Source organism: Onychostoma macrolepis, chromosome 25, assembly GCF_012432095.1.
Source record: "Onychostoma macrolepis isolate SWU-2019 chromosome 25, ASM1243209v1, whole genome shotgun sequence".
Lineage (NCBI taxonomy): Eukaryota > Metazoa > Chordata > Actinopteri > Cypriniformes > Cyprinidae > Onychostoma > Onychostoma macrolepis.
Window position 1 is genome coordinate 2,229,384 of NC_081179.1, and position 19,241 is coordinate 2,248,624.

At 35.0% G+C, this 19,241-nt stretch overlaps 1 protein-coding gene across 2 annotated transcripts in view; it reads right to left on the reverse strand.

The window, feature by feature from the left end:
* The window catches only part of LOC131533880 (neuronal acetylcholine receptor subunit alpha-7), a 40,914-nt gene that overhangs the window by 1,037 nt on the left and 20,636 nt on the right, over positions 1-19,241 (reverse strand). For both annotated transcript variants that reach the window (XM_058766324.1, XM_058766323.1), the window contains exons 6-9: positions 15,202-15,369; positions 11,608-11,802; positions 4,114-4,200; positions 1,731-1,840 (exon numbers count right to left, since the gene is read on the reverse strand). In XM_058766324.1, coding sequence (XP_058622307.1) covers positions 1,731-1,840; positions 4,114-4,200; positions 11,608-11,802; positions 15,202-15,369 — 560 coding nt within the window. The remainder of the gene's footprint in view (positions 1-1,730; positions 1,841-4,113; positions 4,201-11,607; positions 11,803-15,201; positions 15,370-19,241) is intronic.

Here is a 19,241-nt window from a genome sequence, read left to right on the forward strand (position 1 = left end):
CTCATTATCGTTAAAATTAAAACAAACAAATAAATAAATTACATTTACAAATAAATAAATAAATTAATGAATAAATAAAATAAATAAATGCTTTGATAAGCTTTTGTATCAAAAATTAAAAATACACCCAGAATGAAAAATATAAATATTATTCATGTAATAAAACTAAATACTCATTATCATTAAAAATGAAAACAAAGAAATAAATAAATGCTTGCTTGCTTTGATAATGTAAAGCTTCTGTATGAAAAATTATGAAAAACAGGAAATGCTAAGGAAATGTGAAGCTTTTGCAGCAAAAATGTAAAATACATACATAATTAATAATATACATATAAATGTACGAAATAAAAACAAAATAAATAAAAAATAAAGCTTCAACAAATGTGAAGCTTTTGCAGCAAAAATTAAAAATACATAATAATTTAAAATATATTCATAAATGTATGAAATAAATACAGAATAATAAGTAAAAAGCAAAACAAGCAAAAAATAAATAATAACAATAAATAAATAAATAACCAACCTATGCACCCATCCATGCAAAGACTGTATGTAATGATTAGTTTGTTTGAACGTAGTCCTGCAATAAATAAAAAGTGAAACAACGAAATAAAAAATAAAATTAGAAATAAAAAATAATAACAAAGGGATGGGATGAATAAATAATTAAATGATGGTGGACAAACAAATAAATAGATAAATAAATATCTGATGCACCCATCCATACAAATAGTACAAAGACTACTGTATTGTATGATTAGATTGTTTACACTCAGTGCTGAGCACTTAATGATGTATTTGCATAACTCAGAGAAGCGTAAAGAGATTCGCTGAGTCAATACGACTGAATCAATGCCGGCTCATCATAATGCTGTTGGCTTTTCCGCAGGCGTTCGCTGCTTCCTCCTAATTGGTGCGGGAATATTTATCGTAATTCTAGACGAGGCATGAAACGTCTTTTTCAAGCAAAAATGAGAATTAATTTTTCATGTTGGCTGTGTTAAGCTTGTGCCTAGAAGACAAATTTGTTGTTTGGACAAAGTTTGTTTGAAAAGAGCCAAAGTGGCTTGTCTCAAGCATTTAGTCTAAAGCTGTTGTCCACAGTCCACTCCGATTCACGTCACGCGCCGAGAGACGCTCGCAAAGACACGCTGACCTTCAGCTCTTTACTGTGAAAGTACAGAGTCAGAGACCTAATATATAAATACTAATTCAATAAAAAAAATGGAGCAAACAAATAAACGCACTGGTAATGTAAATCTTTTGTGGCAAACTTAAAAACTGCACACACAATTAAAAATAAATTAATAATGTATGAAATAAAAGCAAAATGTGATAAATAAAACTTGTGTAGCAAAAATAAATCCATGTGCAATTTAAAATATATTAATAATATATGAAATAAAAAATGAAATAAACAATTAAACAAATAAGTAAATGTGTGCTGGTAGCAAAAATTAATAAACACAAAAATATTTTAATAATGTATATTTCATACCTTATGCAGGATAACAAAATACTAAATAAAAAGCTAAATAAACAAACAAATGTTACCTTCTGTAGCAAAGCTTTAAAATACACACAATATGAATCACTAAACATTAATAGTTTTTAACACTAAAAATAAACAAATAGATAAAAACTCCATATGCATGGTTTGGTGATGTAAAACATTTGTAGACATAAAGCTTCTTCAGGAATGTCCCAGATGGAGATGTTTGTCTTACCCATCGCGGCATCTTTCCTCCGTCTGGATCATGATAGTGATACTGCAGCACCAGGACTGTAGCGATGACCGACAGACCCACAATCACCATAGTGGTGGCAAAATACTGCGCTGAAACACACACACACACACACACACACACACACACAGTCTGGTCAGCTATCCTTGTAGGGACTCTCCATAGGCGTAATGCTTTTTCTACTGTACAGACCGTATATTCTATTGCCCTACACCAACCCTACACCTAAACCTACCCCTTACAGGAAACTACAGGCATTTTTAGATTTTCAAAAAACTTCATTCTGAGTGATTTATTAGCTTGTTTACCCGTGGGGACCTCAATTTAGGTCCCCACAATGACACGAGTCCCCATGAGTCTGTGTGTATTCAGGTTTAAGTCCCCACCTGAATAGAAAAACAGGTACACACACACACACACACACACACGTATCTCCTGAAAGGGCTTCTTTACACAAATTGAATCCACAGAAATCTCTGCGTGTAGATGCAGTATTCATGAGATCTTCAGCGATGTGTGAGAACAGCTACTGTAGCATTACAAACCACCAGGCTTCAGTAAACACAATCTAATAAGATCCTGAATCCACCTCAATCACTTTAAGTCATTTATTATAAAGTCATTTATCATATTAGTTGGATAAAATGTATATGATTTTATATATAAAAATACACATTTAATATAATATTTTTATTTATATTTACTATTTACTAGTGCTGTCAAACGATTAATCGCGATTAGTCGCATACAAAATAAAGGTTTTTGTTTACATAATATATGTGTGTGTTCTGTGTTTTTATGATGTATATATAAATACACACACATACAGTATATATTTGGAAAATATTTACATGTATTTACATGTCTATATTTATATTCATATAATTTATATTATAAATAAATATATTTAATATATAAAAAATAACATTTTCTGAAATATATACATGCACATGTGCGTATTTACATATACATAATAAATATACACAGCACACACACATATTTTATGTAAACAAAAACTTTTATTTTGGATGTGATTAATTACGATTAATCGTTTGACAGCACTACTATTTAACTTTAGTTTGCAATTTTTTCTGCCCTGTTGATGTTTACATTTATGTATTTAGTAGATGCTTTTATCAAAAGTGACTTGCAAATTAAGAAAATTCATATCAAATATCAAACTTGGGACTGCTCTGAATACACTTCAAAACCCCATTTTATTTTGTTTGATTTCATAATTTTATAGCAAAATAAATAAATAAAATCTAAATGAAATGAAATGAAATTACATTTAAAAATTATACAAAATTATAAAAAAAAATACATTGAATAACATTATATCTCTATTTACTATTTATTTAGTTTGCAATTTTTGCTGGTATCATTTACATTTATATTAACGTATTTCAGACACTTTTGAAAAAAGTGACAATTCTTATTTCAAATATCAAAATTCAAAACTGAATTTTTAAATTTTAAATTCTTGTTTAATTAGTTTGATTTTATAACAATAAACATTAAAATAAACAAAATTAAATGAAATAAAATGTAATTAAAATTATATAAAATTTTAAAATATACATTTAATAAATTTCTAATTTTATTTACTATTTACTTCAGTTAGTTTGCAATTTTTGCTGTTATCATTTACATTAGATTTACATTTATGCATTTAGCAGATGCTTTTATCCAAAGTCATTTATAGAGGAAAATTCATATTCAGGACTGCTCTGAATAGTTTAAAACATTCATTTGTTTGATGTCATTATTTTATATAGCAATAAACATTAAAATAAATAAATAAATAAATAAATGAAATGAAATGTAATTAAAATTATATAAAATGTATTTAAATTGGACTATAAAGTAAAATAAATACAATAAAAATACAGAGAAATTAGTGACCCTGTTGCAGATGTAGAATAAATTCAGCTGTCACTAAATAAGAGTAACCAACATTTAATGTATTTAAAATTAGGAACTTTTTATGTAGTGTTAATTTTAAATAAAGTTTAAATTTAAATTTAAGTTATTAAATAGAAGCTCTCACTATGAAAAAGCTCTTTCCTCTGACATTATTCAATGGGGTTTCCTCTGTAATGGTCCGTTTGGGAACAGACAAATAACACACTCAGGCATCAGGATGAGACTCCATCGAGCCGTTTCAGGGTGAGCGATCGCCCTCGTTTCTAAGCGGCCCATTTCTGGATGATACATAACCATGAATGTGATGAATGCAGTTTGCTGCATCTCGGTTTTCAGGGTCTCTAAAGCAGCCGCCGTCATTTCTCTCCATCTGTGTCACTCATTCCCATCTGTTTAAGCCCACACACACCCCATTGCTGTGATTGACAGCTGCACTTACCAATCAGAGGCACTGAATCAGAGGTGGCAGGCATGATCTCGGCCACCAGCAGCATGAAGACGGTTAGCGACAGCAACACAGTGATTCCTGTCAGGAAACAACAACAAAAACAGCTTAGCTGCGTTTGATGCCACTGTGTGGGACTGCAAAATCAATTATATGTGACCCTGGACCACAAAACCAGTCATAAGGGTCAATTTTTTGAAACTGAGATTTATACATCATCTGAATTCTGAATAAATAAGCTTCCATTGATGTATGGTTTGTTAGGATATGACAATATTTGGCTTAGATACAACTATTTGGCAATCTGGAATCTGAGGGTGCAAAAAAATCTAAATATTGAGAAAATCGCCTTTAAAGTTGTCCAAATGAAGTTCTTAACAATGCATACTACTAATAAAAAAATTAAGTTTTGATATATTTATGGTAGGAAATTTACAAAATATCTTCATGGAACATGATCTTTACTTAATATCCTAATGATTTTGGCATAAAAGAGAACTATATTTATATATTTAGGGAACTATAGACCGGTTTCCCTTCTACCTTTCATTGCAAAAACACCTGAACGAGTTGTGTTCAACCAAGTCTCTGCCTTTCTCACACAGAACAACCTCCTGGACAGCAACCAATCTGGCTTCAGAAGTGGACATTCGACTGAAACTGCCTTGCTCTCAGTTGTTGAAGCCCTAAGACTTGCAAGAGCGGCTTCCAAATCTTCATTACTTATCTTGATGGATCTGCCCGCTGCTTTTGATACGGTCAACCACCAGATCCTCCTGTCAACCCTTTCTCAATGAGAAAGGGCATCTCAGGAACCACACTCCAGTGGTTTGAGTCTTACCTCTCAAGGTATCTTGGAGAGGTGAGGTATCTAAGTCGCAACATCTAACTACTGGGGTGCCTCAGGGCTCAGTTCTTGGACCACTTCTCTTCTCTGTCTACATGGCATCACTAGGCTCTGTCATTCAGAAACATGGCTTTTCATGTCACTGCTATGCTGATGACACTCAACTCAACCTCTCATTCCATCCTGATGATCCGATGATAGCTGCTCGCATCTCAGCATGTCTAACAGACATTTCTTGCTGGATGAAGGACCATCACCTTCAGCTCAACCTAGCTAAGACAAAACTGCTTGTAGTTTCAGCAAACCCATCACTTCATCACAAGTTCACCTTCCAGTTAGGCACATCAACCATAACTCCTTCAAAAACAGCCAGAAACCTTGGAGTTGTGATTGATAAGCTGAATTTCTAAGACCACATTGCTAAAACTGCCGGTCCTGCAGATTTGCTTTATACAATATTAGGAAGATCAGGTCCTTTCTTTCGGAACATGCAACACAACACCTTGTTCAGGCTCTTGTTCTGTCCAGACTTAACTATTGCAATGCTCTCTTGGCAGGTCCAGCCAATTCCATCAAACCTCTACAATTAATTCAAAATGCCGCTGCAAGATTAATTTTTAATGAGCCGAAAAGAACGCACGTCACACCTCTGTTCATCAGTTTGCACCGGCTACCAATAGCTGCTCGCATAAAATTCAAGGCATTAATGTTTGCCTACAAATTCACCTCTGGCTCTGCACCCCTTTACCTAAATTCAGTACTTCAGACCTATGTGCCTCTAGAAGCTTACGTTCTGCAAGTGAACGACGCATTATTGTGCCATCCCAAAGAGGCACAAAATCACTTTCACAGACTTTTTCATTAACTGTTCCCTCCTGAAATTTGAAGAAGTTCAAATTTCATTGGACAATAATGTGAAGTAGAGCGGTTATTTTCCGTTCTTATTCATAAATCGGTTGAAAATTACATGGACAGACAAACTTATTTGTGGAGCGATCTGGATCTGCGGTTTGTCTCATTTTATAAATCAAATTACATCGCTAGGGAAAATGTATGCTAAATGACTACAAAAGCACTGCACAGTTCACAATAATGGTTATCAGTAGGCTATTCAATTCACTTAGATTTATGCATGATATACACCGTTTACCATTTCATGAAACTATCATAGTTATTTAAGCTCACGTGCTACCTACAGGCCTATTATGTGAAGTGTAGGCTGGTGAAATGGTGACATGAAAGGACTTTATTACATTACCATTTTTGATAATTATGCAGCATTATGAAAGTGTCTTATGCTCATAAAGCCTGCATTAATAAAAAAAACTGTATATAGCCTAATATTGTGAAATATTGATACAATTTAAAAGAATGTTTTTCTATTTTAATATACATTTATACTATTTTAATAAAATATCATTTATTTCTGTGATTCAAAGCTGAATTTTCAGCATTATTACTCCATTCTGCAATGCATGGTCCTTCAGAAATCATTCTAATATGCTGATTTATTATCAGTGTTGAAAACAGTTGTGCTGCTTAATTCTTTTTATTTTTATTTTATTTATTTATTGGAACTTGTGATACTTTTTTGGGGTTCATTGATAAATAAAAAGTTAAAAAGAACATAATTTATTCAAAATAGAGATGTTTCTAACAATATCAATCTTTACTATCTACAATTTAACAAATCCTTGCTGACTAAAAACTAATTTCTTAAAAAAAAAAAAAAAAATACTGACCTCAAGCTTTTGAATGGTAGTGTATATTGTTCCAAAAGTTATATTTTAAATAAATGCTATTCTTATTTAACTTTTTATTCATCAAAGAATCCTGAAAAAAAGTATCACAGGTTTTCAACATTGCTAATAAAGTAAATAAAGTAAATTAATAAAGCATATTAAAATTTTGATCAAATAAATGCAGGCTTGATGACTATAAGTGACTTCTTGCAAAAATATAAAATAGTCAATCTTTTGACCTACTGTATAATTTTTTCCCCTCATATTGCCCTCTTTTTTTTTTTTACATTTGAGCCCCTGCCCCTGAGGAACTCTCTGCACGTCCCTGATGACTGCTTTTGTGGTCAGGGTCACATATATGAATGCATCTACTTAATATTACACTTCACATTGTGCCTAAACAACACTTTTAAATAGTAAAATTACAGTATTGCTTTAAAATAATCCAGAGACAAACATCAGCATGGATCATAAAAGTTTTCTGCTGAGGAAATGAGATTGCTCGAGTTATGGCTGGATTCTGTGCAAGGGTGTAGAATATAGTAGAGAGGCTCTGCCAAAACCCAGTGACTACTAGATTGTCCCTAGCAATAAGGGATCAAACCATTAAATATATGTATATGTAACCATTGTTGTTGTAATTTCGGCTGCATTTGAAATAGATCATACAATTGATATTAACTGAAGCTAAAGGAAATACACTAGAAAACCTAGAAAAATATAGTGAATTAAACTACAAACTCGATCATAATGCACAATGTTTCCATCTAACATATTTTTGAGCTGCAGGCCATCATATTAATGGAGTGTTTCACTAGTTAGCAGTAAACCTATTACCTCGAATATGTTCGTAGATTTGTGTTGGATGTTATCTTTGGAATGGAAAAATGTATATTTTATTTGTAAACATCATACTTTTTCTCTTATTTCAGTTAATGTCATAAAACTAGAGAGCTAAGCCAGTAGTAGTACTGACAGTGTTGCATAAACATGGCTGAAGACACTAAAAGCGAAGGAACTGGCAAACCGATTCGATTGAATGAGTCATTTACGCTCAAACCGCTCCAATTGATTCAAACTTGTGACTTCGATCGAGCGATTCACTAGCAAAAACCAGATCAAAAGAGCCATTCATTTATGAATTTCGACATCACTTGTAATGTATAATATATAGCACCTACAGTGATGGGTGAAACGGAGCTTTTCGAAACTCCAAAACCATTAAGTCGCAAAATGATGCACTGTTTCGTAGCACTCCAATCGGATCGCGTAATGCGAATCATTTGATTCAGATCGGGACTTCAAATCACGTATTGCAAATCATTTAATTCAAATCGGGACTTCGGAGCATGTATCGTGAATCATTTGATTTAAATCGAAACTTTGGCGCGGTTTCATGAATCTTTTGACTCATATTGGAATTTCGGAGCAGGTTCGCGAATCATTTCGTGAATTGAATGATTCGTGCTCCGAAGTCCTGATCTGAAATGATGGTTTGTGGATAATTATTCATATCGGGACTGCGAAAGCGAACTGCGAGTCATTTGATTTAGATCAGGACTTAAAGGGATACTCCACCCCAAAATGAAAATTTTGTCATTAATCACTTACCCCCATGTCGTTCCAAACCCGTAAAATCTTTGTTCGTCTTCGGAACACAATTTAAGATATTTTGGATGAAAACCGGGAGGTTTGTGACTGTCCCATTGACTGCCAAGTAAACTACACTGTCAAGGCCAAGAAAAGTATAAAAAAACATCGCCAAAATAGTCCATCTGCCATCAGTGGTTCAATCTAAATTTTATGAAGCGACGCGAATACTTTTTGTATACAAAGAAAATAACAATTTATTCAACTATTCATCTCCTCTCTGTCTCAGTGGCGCCATTTTGGAGAGCATCCGACCATCCGGCGCGAAGTGCGTACGCTATTCTCTGTCATCAGTAACGCATGGATACGTATTGTACGTTTATTTACGCTTTGATTTGAATGGAAACAGCGTATCCATGCGTTACTGCTGACAGAGAGTGATTAATGACAAAATTTTCATTTTGGGGTGGAGTATCCCTTTAAGGAGCGGTTTCATGAATCTTTTGATTCAGATTTGAACTTCGGAGTGGGTTCGCAAATCTTTTGATTCTGATCGAAACTTTGGAGCATGAAGTGTGAAATATTTAATTCAGATCGGGCTTTCAGAGTGCGGATTGCAAATCTTTTTTCTGATTTCTTTTTAATTAAACAGTACAAAACATCAAACCATTAAGACAGTACAGTTATAAAAACAAAAAGAAAAAAGAAAATACACACAAATACAAATTCCTTACGAAAATTAACCATTTATTATAGTAAAAGTGGCCATGGTTTTTTTTTCTGTATTTTTATTTACATATACCATGGTTAAACTATAGCTTTCACTGCTTAACAAAGCTTTGGATAGTTTGCATATACTTTTCCAAATCAACTTTGAATAAAGAAAAGAGAGATTTTGAACCAGATTTTTGTTTATGTTTTTACACTGTAAAAAATGACTGTGAATTGAACGGTAAAAGACTGTAAAAATGCTACAGTAAAAACCTGGTAAATGGTTAATGGCAAGTTCCCCTACTATATATGGTGAAAAACTGTATTGGCAATTACATGTAATTTTACAGTAGTATACCGTTTTTGGAAGTGAAAAAGAAAGTTTGTGAATAACCATAAATTGACATTCCCAGAATTCCCTGCGTTACATTTCAAATTTGATGTTTTTTTTGTTGAAATAACTATATTTCTTCTTAGTTTTTCTTATCAGTTTTGCACATTAGGGTTGTATGTTGCACCTAATGTTGTGTTACCACGATGGTGTTTAGTGTTTGTGTGAATGACTCTGTGCACCTTCTATATATGTAAATATTTAAAAGCTGCTTGTTGATCATGTGACTTTCTCATCACCACCTGCTTTTGGTGGTTATCAGTGTATTACAAAGGTACAAAACAGATTTCAGTACTTCAATAGGCTGGTATATTAACATTATATCAGTTAATGAAATTACGGTATTTATCTGTAAATTTAAGTTAAAACCGTAAAACCTAAAACGTTGCTACTGTATTTTTTGTATTTTTACCGTAAATTTTACAGATTTTTTTTTTACAGTGTAGCTAGCAGGAAAAAATATTTTCCTATATTCTCTTTTGAGTAGTGAAACAATCCCAAGAAAACACTTACAAAATGAGATTGAGATTGGATGAACATAGGGCTGGACAATAATTCAATATCAATATGTATGGCGATATAATTTTTTTCAATAACGGTGATATGATTTTTAAACACATTTCCGGTATTTCGATATACATTACCAGTGTTTCCCATACATTGATTTATTTGTGGCGTTTGACTTCGTTGAATAAACATGAGCACTGCACGTTTCAAAAAGCGAGTGATTTATATGAATGTATCTCTGAAGGGAACCGACTGTCTTCAGAATAGTTTTGATGGCATTTTCATTTTATCTGATAAAGTAGCGTTCATGAGCGGAGCTGCTTAGATTACAGCCATAACTGGGGAAACCGCTTGTTCTACCGCTCTCAAAGTGCCTCCTGTTGGCAAAGAATCAGATTCTACTTCGCTGTTTTCAACATAATAAATGTTTTTTGAGCAGCAAATAAGAAAATTAGAATGATTTCTGAAGGATCATGTAACTGGAGAAATTATGCTAAAATTATAAATCAGAGACGAAGCGTCTCACTCGAATAACTCACTTCTGTAACATCAGTCAAATAAAATAATATCTGTGATGCAGAGAGTCTGGAAAAATCCAGCCTTTCCAAACTCACGCTGGGTCTTAATGAAGCCCACAGATCAATACAGCGATCCCATCACACTCATTAAGAAGGCCGCGTGTTTCTGGCTGTTTGTCATGTGGAATGTTTGAGCTGTGATTTCAGACTCGTCTGCGAGCAGCTGGATGAAATATCTGGAGTCTGTGTGTTTCTGTCTTGGTGTTTATTGATTCCAGAGCGTCCCTTAAAGCGTGCCAATCTCTCAAACTACTGGACTGCATCCAAACACACATACACACACGCTTTTCCACCTCAAAACACTTCTGGATCAGTGTTTTAGTAGCATTACCACGGTATTTGGCATGTATACATTTCCAGTTTTCAAAATTCAGTTTCCCACAATGCAATGTGCTGGATTTTTATTTCAAATAAGCTGGAAACAATGTCAAATGGGCTTTTTAAATATATACTTATAGCATCATTTGAATGGATTGCCAACAGTTTTAACACAAAATTAGATTAGAAACAAAATTACTTCAAATTACTGTTGCATCATGAATATGGTTTCACATGCTATTTACAGTAGTATGCATTATAGAGTGTAGACTGTGGAGTATGCAGTGCAATAGTATTTAATTCTGGACGGAGCCAATGATTTCTAAATGCTATAACGTGAAACAAAAAGTCGAGGGAAGCCGCCCACACACACACACACAAACTCAGAACTAAGACACCATGAAATTAAGGACACACACTGAGCATCAGACGCTCTTGTATTGCAAATTCAGCTGCTCTTGTTGGCTGCATTCAAACCCATTTATCAGCCTGAGCAGACGCGAGTGAGATTACTGGGGTCTTTTTCTCAGGAGAAACATCTAAGCTGAAAACTTCAGCAAAAGTCTACATTTGTGCTCCATGGAATCTCATTATTGTCTGGAAGAAATGACGGAGATGCACTCTTAAAAATGAAGGTTGCAAAAAGGTTTTCTTCTCAGCGATGCCATAGAAGAGCCATTTTTTCTAAGTGTGAAGAACATTGTAACCTTGTAAGCCTTCCATTGTTTTTTACAGGTTCTTAATGGAACCAGAAATGCTTTATTCTTAAGAGTGCATTAAGAAGATGGGTTTTGTGCGTCTCACCCAGCGATATCTTCTCTCCAGAGTCAGCGGGCAGCAGAAACACCAGCAGTGCGAGAGTGGAGATCAGGACACATGGGATCAGCAGGTTGAGGCCGTAGTACAGCGTCCTCCTCCTCATGACCACAGTGAAGGTGACGTCAGGATACGGCTCCTTACAGCAGTCGTAGAACTTCTCATTCCTCCTGCCTGGAACCTCTACAATACACGCACACACACACACACACACACACACAAAATCTTCATGTATACTTTAAAATACAACTGTAGATATGCATTCAGACATTATTTAATGTCTGTTTAGTGTTTATTCTAAACAACAAAATCAAATAGAACAGAATCAAAAATAGAACCGAATCAAACAGAACTGAATAACACAGAATCAAAGAATCTGTCAGGCTTGTGTTGTGTTTTCTGTCCATGTGTTCCATGTTATAGTTTTTCCCTGTGTTTCTTTATTCCCTTATTTGGTTGTTCCTGTGCTTGTTTAATTAATTGATTATTCCTTGTTTGGTTTCATTGATTTATCCCCTGCACCCGTGTTTGTTAATCATCCTGTGTACTTAAGTTCCTGTCTGTACAGTTCTGTTTTGTCGGGTCTACTCGTTACATTCCCTGTGTTTCTTTGATTTACGTTCAAGCCTTCATGTTGGATTATCCCTGTGACAGAAGACCTGACCAAAACAGTAAGCGGCGCCCCATCTCTCGGTTTTGTTTCTCGTTTTTTTGAAAGTTTTTGTTTTCCTGTTTTTTCCCCCGCGGCATGGAAGTCGCCGCTCACTATTCTGCCCTAGCCTGCAGCAGGTAAGCATGGGAATTCGGTGGGATTGCCACGAGTACTGCGAGTCCGCCGGTCGCTCATCAGTCAAGTTCGCCGGCCGCTACGAAGTCAAGCCCGCCGGCTGCGGCTAACCCAAGCCCACCGGCCGCTTATCAGTCAAGTTCGCTGGCCGCTCCAAAGTCAAGTTTGCGGGCTGCCGCTCGCTTAAGCCTTCCGGCTGTAGCTCCCTCAAGCCTGCCGGCCGTTCCAAAGTCAAGCCCGCCGGCCGTTCCGACATCAAGCCCACCAGATGCGGCTCACTTCAGCTCCAAAGTTCGCTCCAGTGTCCTGACCAAGAGTCGAGTGCAGGCTCCAGCCCCTGACCAAGAGTCCAGTACAGGCTCCAGCCCCTGACCAGAGTCAAGTCATGTTCCCTGAAGTATTGTCCACAGGAACATTTTTAATCAGTCTTGTCTTGTCTGTTGGGGTTCCTCAGAAGCAGTCTGCTTCTCCTGTCATGGCCATGGAGGCCATTCCCAAGCCGCTTGCTTCTCGTGTTTGCCTCGATGGAAGCGGTTCCTGAGTTTACCCCTGAAAGGGCCCCTGTCACCACGTTTAGCCCAAGGAGGGCTGTTAGTCTCATGTCCGGCCTAGAGAGGGCCTCAGATTCCAAGCCTAGCCTTGAACGGGCTCCTGTTCCTGTGGACAGCCCCGAGAGGGCTCCTGTTCCTGAGTTTAGCCCACAGAGGGCTCCTGTTCCTGAATCTGTCCCAGTGAGGGCCCCAGTCCCCAGATCCAGCCCAGCGAGGGCTTCTAGACCCGAGAGTAATTCTCCCCAAGTAATTTTTTTTTGGGGGGGCTAATAAAGCTCCGGCCATAGGGGCCAGGCCGTTGGCCAAGGCCACGGAGGCCGATACGTCATGGCCCCCCGAGCTCCCAGCTCCGCCATGGCTCCCCGAACTATCCATCCACCATGGCATCTTGAACTCCCTGATCTGCCATGGCCTCCCGGATTGGGTCCCGCTCTGGAGCCCGGCCATCCCTATGTGCTACCTGTCCTTTAGGGGCCTCCAGAGTGCCCACCCCCCCTCCCAGATGTTATGAGGCGCGTGGACGCGCCTTCCGGGAGGGGGAGGTAATGTCAGGCTTGTGTTGTGTTTTCTGTTCATGTGTTCCATGTTCTAGTTTTTCCCCGTGTATCCTTATTCCCTTATTTGGTTGTTCCTGTTCTTGTTTACTTAATTGATTATTCCTCGTTCAGTTTCATTGATTTATCCCCTACACCTGTGTTTGTTAATCATCCTGTGTACTTAAGTTCCTGTCTGTACAGTTCTGTTTTGTCGGGTCTACTCGTTACGTTCCCTGTGTTACGTTACGTTACGTGACAGAATCACAATAGAATCAAGTGGAATCAAACTGAATAAAAAAACAAATGGAATCAAACAGAGTCAAAAACACATGCATCAATACAACAAACAAAACAAACACAATTGAACCAAAATAAACTGATTAAAACAAAATTGAACAGAATCAAACAAAACAAACCATATAAAAAAAAAAAGAATCACAAGATAAGCAAATCAAAGAGTCAAACACAACAGAATCAAACTAAAATTAAACAGAACAGAATCAAACACAACCGATTCAAACCAAATTGAATCAAAGAGTCCAAAACAACAGAATCATAAAGAACAAATATACTTAGGGTAAGGAACCATGACAAAAATCCTAGTGCTCAGTTATATTTTAGTAAATTAGAATCAAATTCAGAATCAGTTTTTGTGTCACCTAATTAATATTCATGAACCAAGCCAAATTGTAATATGTCATCAAGTCCAATCTTCACGCATGTGCTTTATGAGGTCAGCTAATTATTTTTCTGATCATTTATTTTAAGTAACTCTGAAATGATTCAGGCTCTCTACAGCTTCTGGTGATGATAATCTGCACAAATGATGTTCTGGAAGACAGAAATGTCAGATCTGTATCAGGGCATCTTGTGAAATGCTGATTATTTACAAATGAATGATTTCACATGCAGTTATAAGGGACCGAGAGTGTTTAAAATCTGTGTGTGTGTGTGTGTGTGTGTGTATGAAATGATGCATGGCAGACACAATTATGTAAAACTTGTTTGTTTTCCTCCAGTGTTTCTCAACATCTGATTCAAATCACACTCTCACTGTGATACTATGGGATTATTAACTTATTCATATATTAATAATTAATTTTCATTGAAATTAAATGAAAACTGAATAATTAATAAAAACTAACAATTAATTAAAAAATTAAGATTATTCAATTATTAAAACTTTAAAAATGGAAAACATAAAATTGAAAACTAATTCAAAATATTAAAAAATATTTATTAATATTATATATTAATATATAATCAAAGTTACAATTTTATATTAATAAATTATAATTTATATGAATATTCATATAATTTATAATTTATTAATATAAAATTGTAACTTTAATTATATATTAATATATATATATATAAATTATATGAATATATATATATATATATATATATATATATATATATATATGACTGAATCAAATAAAATAAAAAGCTAAAATAAATGACAAAAATACACCAGAAAAAAAAAATACAATTTCAAATCTTGAATTAAACAAAAATGATACTAAAATAACACTGTTTTGGACATGACACAATGGCACTACCATGTGATTTAGGGCATATATCGTGGTACTAGCCTGTTTTTTCATTTTAAATATGTTATATTACCACATAAATAACATGGTATATGATTATATTAATCATTCAGTAACACAGTATCATACATCACTGTACTGCGTGTAAAACTCACCAACCAGGTCCCATTCCCCGTTAGCGATGTATCCGGTAATATCGGCCTCCATCATCTGCAGGTCTAGAGACCATCCTCCATACGTCCACGAGCCGAACTTTAGATCACACCGCTGAACATCAAAAGGGAACCAGCGCACATCGATGTAGCAGGTGCTCTTAAAGATACCTTAACAACAGAAGCATTGTGGGAAATGCTGTGTTAGATTAGTCACTGACGCTGTAAAAAATTGCTTTCTTTGCCCATTTTCTTATCCACAACAGATCACAAACAAACAAATCAAACACAATAAAAACAAAATGAATCAAACAGAAAAGAACCAAACACAACAGAATAAAAAACAAACAAACCAAAAATTTATCAAAAACAAACAAATCAACAAAAAAACACAACAGAATCAAATAGATTCAAACAGAACCGAATCAAAAACAACAACAAAAAAATAAAAAATAAATAAATAAAACACAACAGAATGGGTCCGTGTACTTTTGCGTCCATTCGTTTTTTATCCTAGAAATGAAATACGGAAAATGCGGTTTCTTCTATAATGGTTCGAACTCTGATGAATAGAATAAACAGGAACAAACTAATTTTCATTATTCAAAATTCCTATTTCATTAAAAATCGTAAAAATGATATAAAGCTTTTTTTTTTGTAATGTATGTAAATGCTAAGTTTAATTTCTACCTTTTTTGAGTGTTTCAATACAGATGCACCCTCTCGCGCTACTGACGTAGCTACCATAACTGCTTTATGAAAACATTTAGCTTTGATATTTTTATGATCTTAATAATTTTTCATGCCTAAAAACATGCATGAAATACACAGTAGATAGCCCATTTCTTTGCAAATAACTGTATCCTGGACAAGTTCTACAGCAGAGGGAACGAAACGAAAGCAAGAGAAGGTCAGTTAAAGCAAAGACAAGGGACTTTGGTTAAAGTTAGAAATAGGATAACTGACATTTTATGTTGATTTCCTGAGTGGCCATGCTTTTAGTTCAGTTCAGTTCAATTTGATTTATATAGCACATTTAAAAAACAACCATGCTGGACCAAAGTGCTGAATTAATGTCCGGAAAACTCACACAAACAAGACAAATATGGTAAAAACGTACCGAGGGGAGAGAGGGAAACGTGATTTCTACCGAGGGGAACACTAGAGCCCTGCTTTTCAGCCCGGGCCTGGCGGCCCCGACTTTTTTACGCCTCTAGGGCCGGGCTTCGATCGGGCCAATTTTCACGTAGTTCAGACGTGCGCCGGGCCTCGGGCCTGTTTTAGGCTTCTCCTTATTTTTATATTTTAGACATCCATCAATTAGTGATGAAAAAAATTGCCGTGCTGGTGTAAACAACACGAGACTGAGTCGCGACTGTGAAGAGCGGCTCGACGGTGTTTAGAGTCCCGCAGCAGCTGAAGAGATCTGTTTCAAATACACGCAATAGGCTGAAGCTTGCCGCAAAGACCCAGCATAATTACCATGAATGTGTCCGGGGGAAATAGTAAGGAGATATTTGAATTATTTACTAATAAAGTGTTTTCTGTGTCAGTGTCGCAAAGATGAAGATGATGATCCTGACTCACCGTCTCCTCATTAGACGCGCCTTTAGAGAGAAGTGCATATTCACGGATTATAATGAAAGAGTTTTTGTTATCGATTTGATTTATTTCGTTACGTAGTAATGTAAAGCTTTCTATAGATATTTATCATGTCTGTGAGGCATGTATTCGCTGACTTTTGGTTCATTTTTGTGAAGCGCTCCTGATCAAGACGAGACGGCAGAAAGCGCATCATTGTTTTCTTAAAAGTACGACGTTTTGTTGATATTGTGCATGCACACAAATAAAAGTAGACCCTTTACAGTTCCGAATGATGTATTACTCTTACGGCGTAAGTTGTTTCCATTTGAAAAAAAAATGCAATTGATTGTGCTGGTGCCTCCATGTCCTGCGCACATGTAGGTTTAACGTTTAAATATTGTTATATGCTTGAACTGTTTCAGTAGGCCATATCTATAGATTTTATTTTAGGCAAGTCGTGATGATTTGAGAAGGCTAAATTGATCAAACATAGGCTATGATCAGCTCACTGTCTGCCGCTGGCCGCTTGGTCATACTTTAAGAAAGAAAAAACTTATTTAACGAACCAAAAAAAAAAAAAAATGCTCCAAACGTTTTTCTAAATTAACTTAGCCTGATAAAAAAACGAAACGAAATATAATCACTTTGCCATTACATACAAAACTGAACTATTTTAATAGCTGAAACAGTATTATAATCTGATTTGGGAGAAGGGGAAAAAAAGACAATGATTTCAGAAGCACCCTCAGTGATTTGATTCAGGAACAAGGCCTGCCTGTATCTGGAGATTATAACTTTATATATTTCTATATTTACCCCATATATTAAACCGTGTGTAGTGCTCTAACACGATATAGCCTACTGTACTTTGAGCAACCATGCACGGTCCTCTCCGATACCGTGACCCAGATAGCAACACAAAATTTTGACAAAATTATATCCCAGTATATAATTTCATGATGATAAAGTTCCCAGGATTTTGCACTCTCAGAAATAAAGGTACAAAAGCTGTCACTGGGGTGGTACCTTTTCAAAAGGTACATGTTTGTACCTAAAGGGTCCATTTTGGCACCTTAAAGGTACATATTAGTACTTAAAGTGTACATATTTTAACCTAATAGGTACAAAAGTGTACCTTTTGAAAAGGTACCGCCCGAGTGACAGCTTTTGTACCTTTATTTCTGAGAGTGTGCTATGTCTATTTTAAAAATCATATTTGTATTAAGTCTCTGCACTGTTGGCTATAGTATAGCAAAGATGGCTATAGTTCTCAACTGAACGTGCAGGAGAAGCATTACTAAATTTGGCCAAAGAAAAACTATTAAAATCTAAATTTTTATATATTAATTTGTGCATTTTTCAAATGTTTATTAAAAGTGCAAAAATTCATTAAAAAAATCTGAAAAGAAGTCAATATTTTACTTTTTCGGGTAACATTTTGTGTGTACGGTTCTAATTTCAGCTTTGGTTTTCAGCATAGCATTTAAAAATACACTAACTGTTCTTTTTTCATTTATTTTTTTGGTGTGGGTTAAAAAACGAAAAACGAATGGACGCAAAAGTACAGGGACCCAGAATCAAAAGAATCAAAAATAAATGCATCAAACAGAACAGAATCAAATAGAATCTATCAGAAATAAAAACAAACAAATCAAACACAACATTAACAAAAACAAACAAATCAAACAAAACAGAATCAAATAAAATCAAACGGAACAGAATAAAAAACAAACAAAGAAAACAACAGAATCAACCACAACAGAATCAAAAACAAACAAATCAAACACAGCAGAAACAAAAACAAACAAATCAAACACAACAGAATCAAAAACAAACAAATCAAACAAAACAGAATCAAATAAAATCAAACACAACAGAATCAAAAGCCAACAAATCAAACAGAACTAAAAAGTAATGCATTAAACACAATAGAATCAAACAGAACAGAATCAAAAACAAACAATTCAAACACAACATAATCAGACAGAATCAAACAGAATCAAAAACAAATGCATCATGAAAGAATCAAACATAACACAATAAACATCCTGAAACCAGTAAAATGGCAGAATATATTAAGAGTGTAGTTTAGTTTAGTTTAAGAATGCTTTGATCATATGCTATTCCTAAACAGAGCTGAAAGTAATTCTAGGGATGCACGATATTAGATTTTTGCCGATATCCGATATGCCGATATTTTTCAACTCATTTTGACCAATAGCCGATGCCAATATATATTTCCCTTTGTTTTGAAACAACACCAAGTCTCTCCTGTGCGGAAAATATAAACAAATAATTTTTAAATTTTGCTTAGTTTTGAGGAAAAACTTATTTGTTAGAAGCAATAAACATTATTAAAGTTTTCTTTAATGAGAGTATATTGAAAGCCTTGAAAATAAATGTAATAAAATAAATCTGCTGTTTTTTTTAATTTGTTTCTTTTTTCTCAGACAGATGTA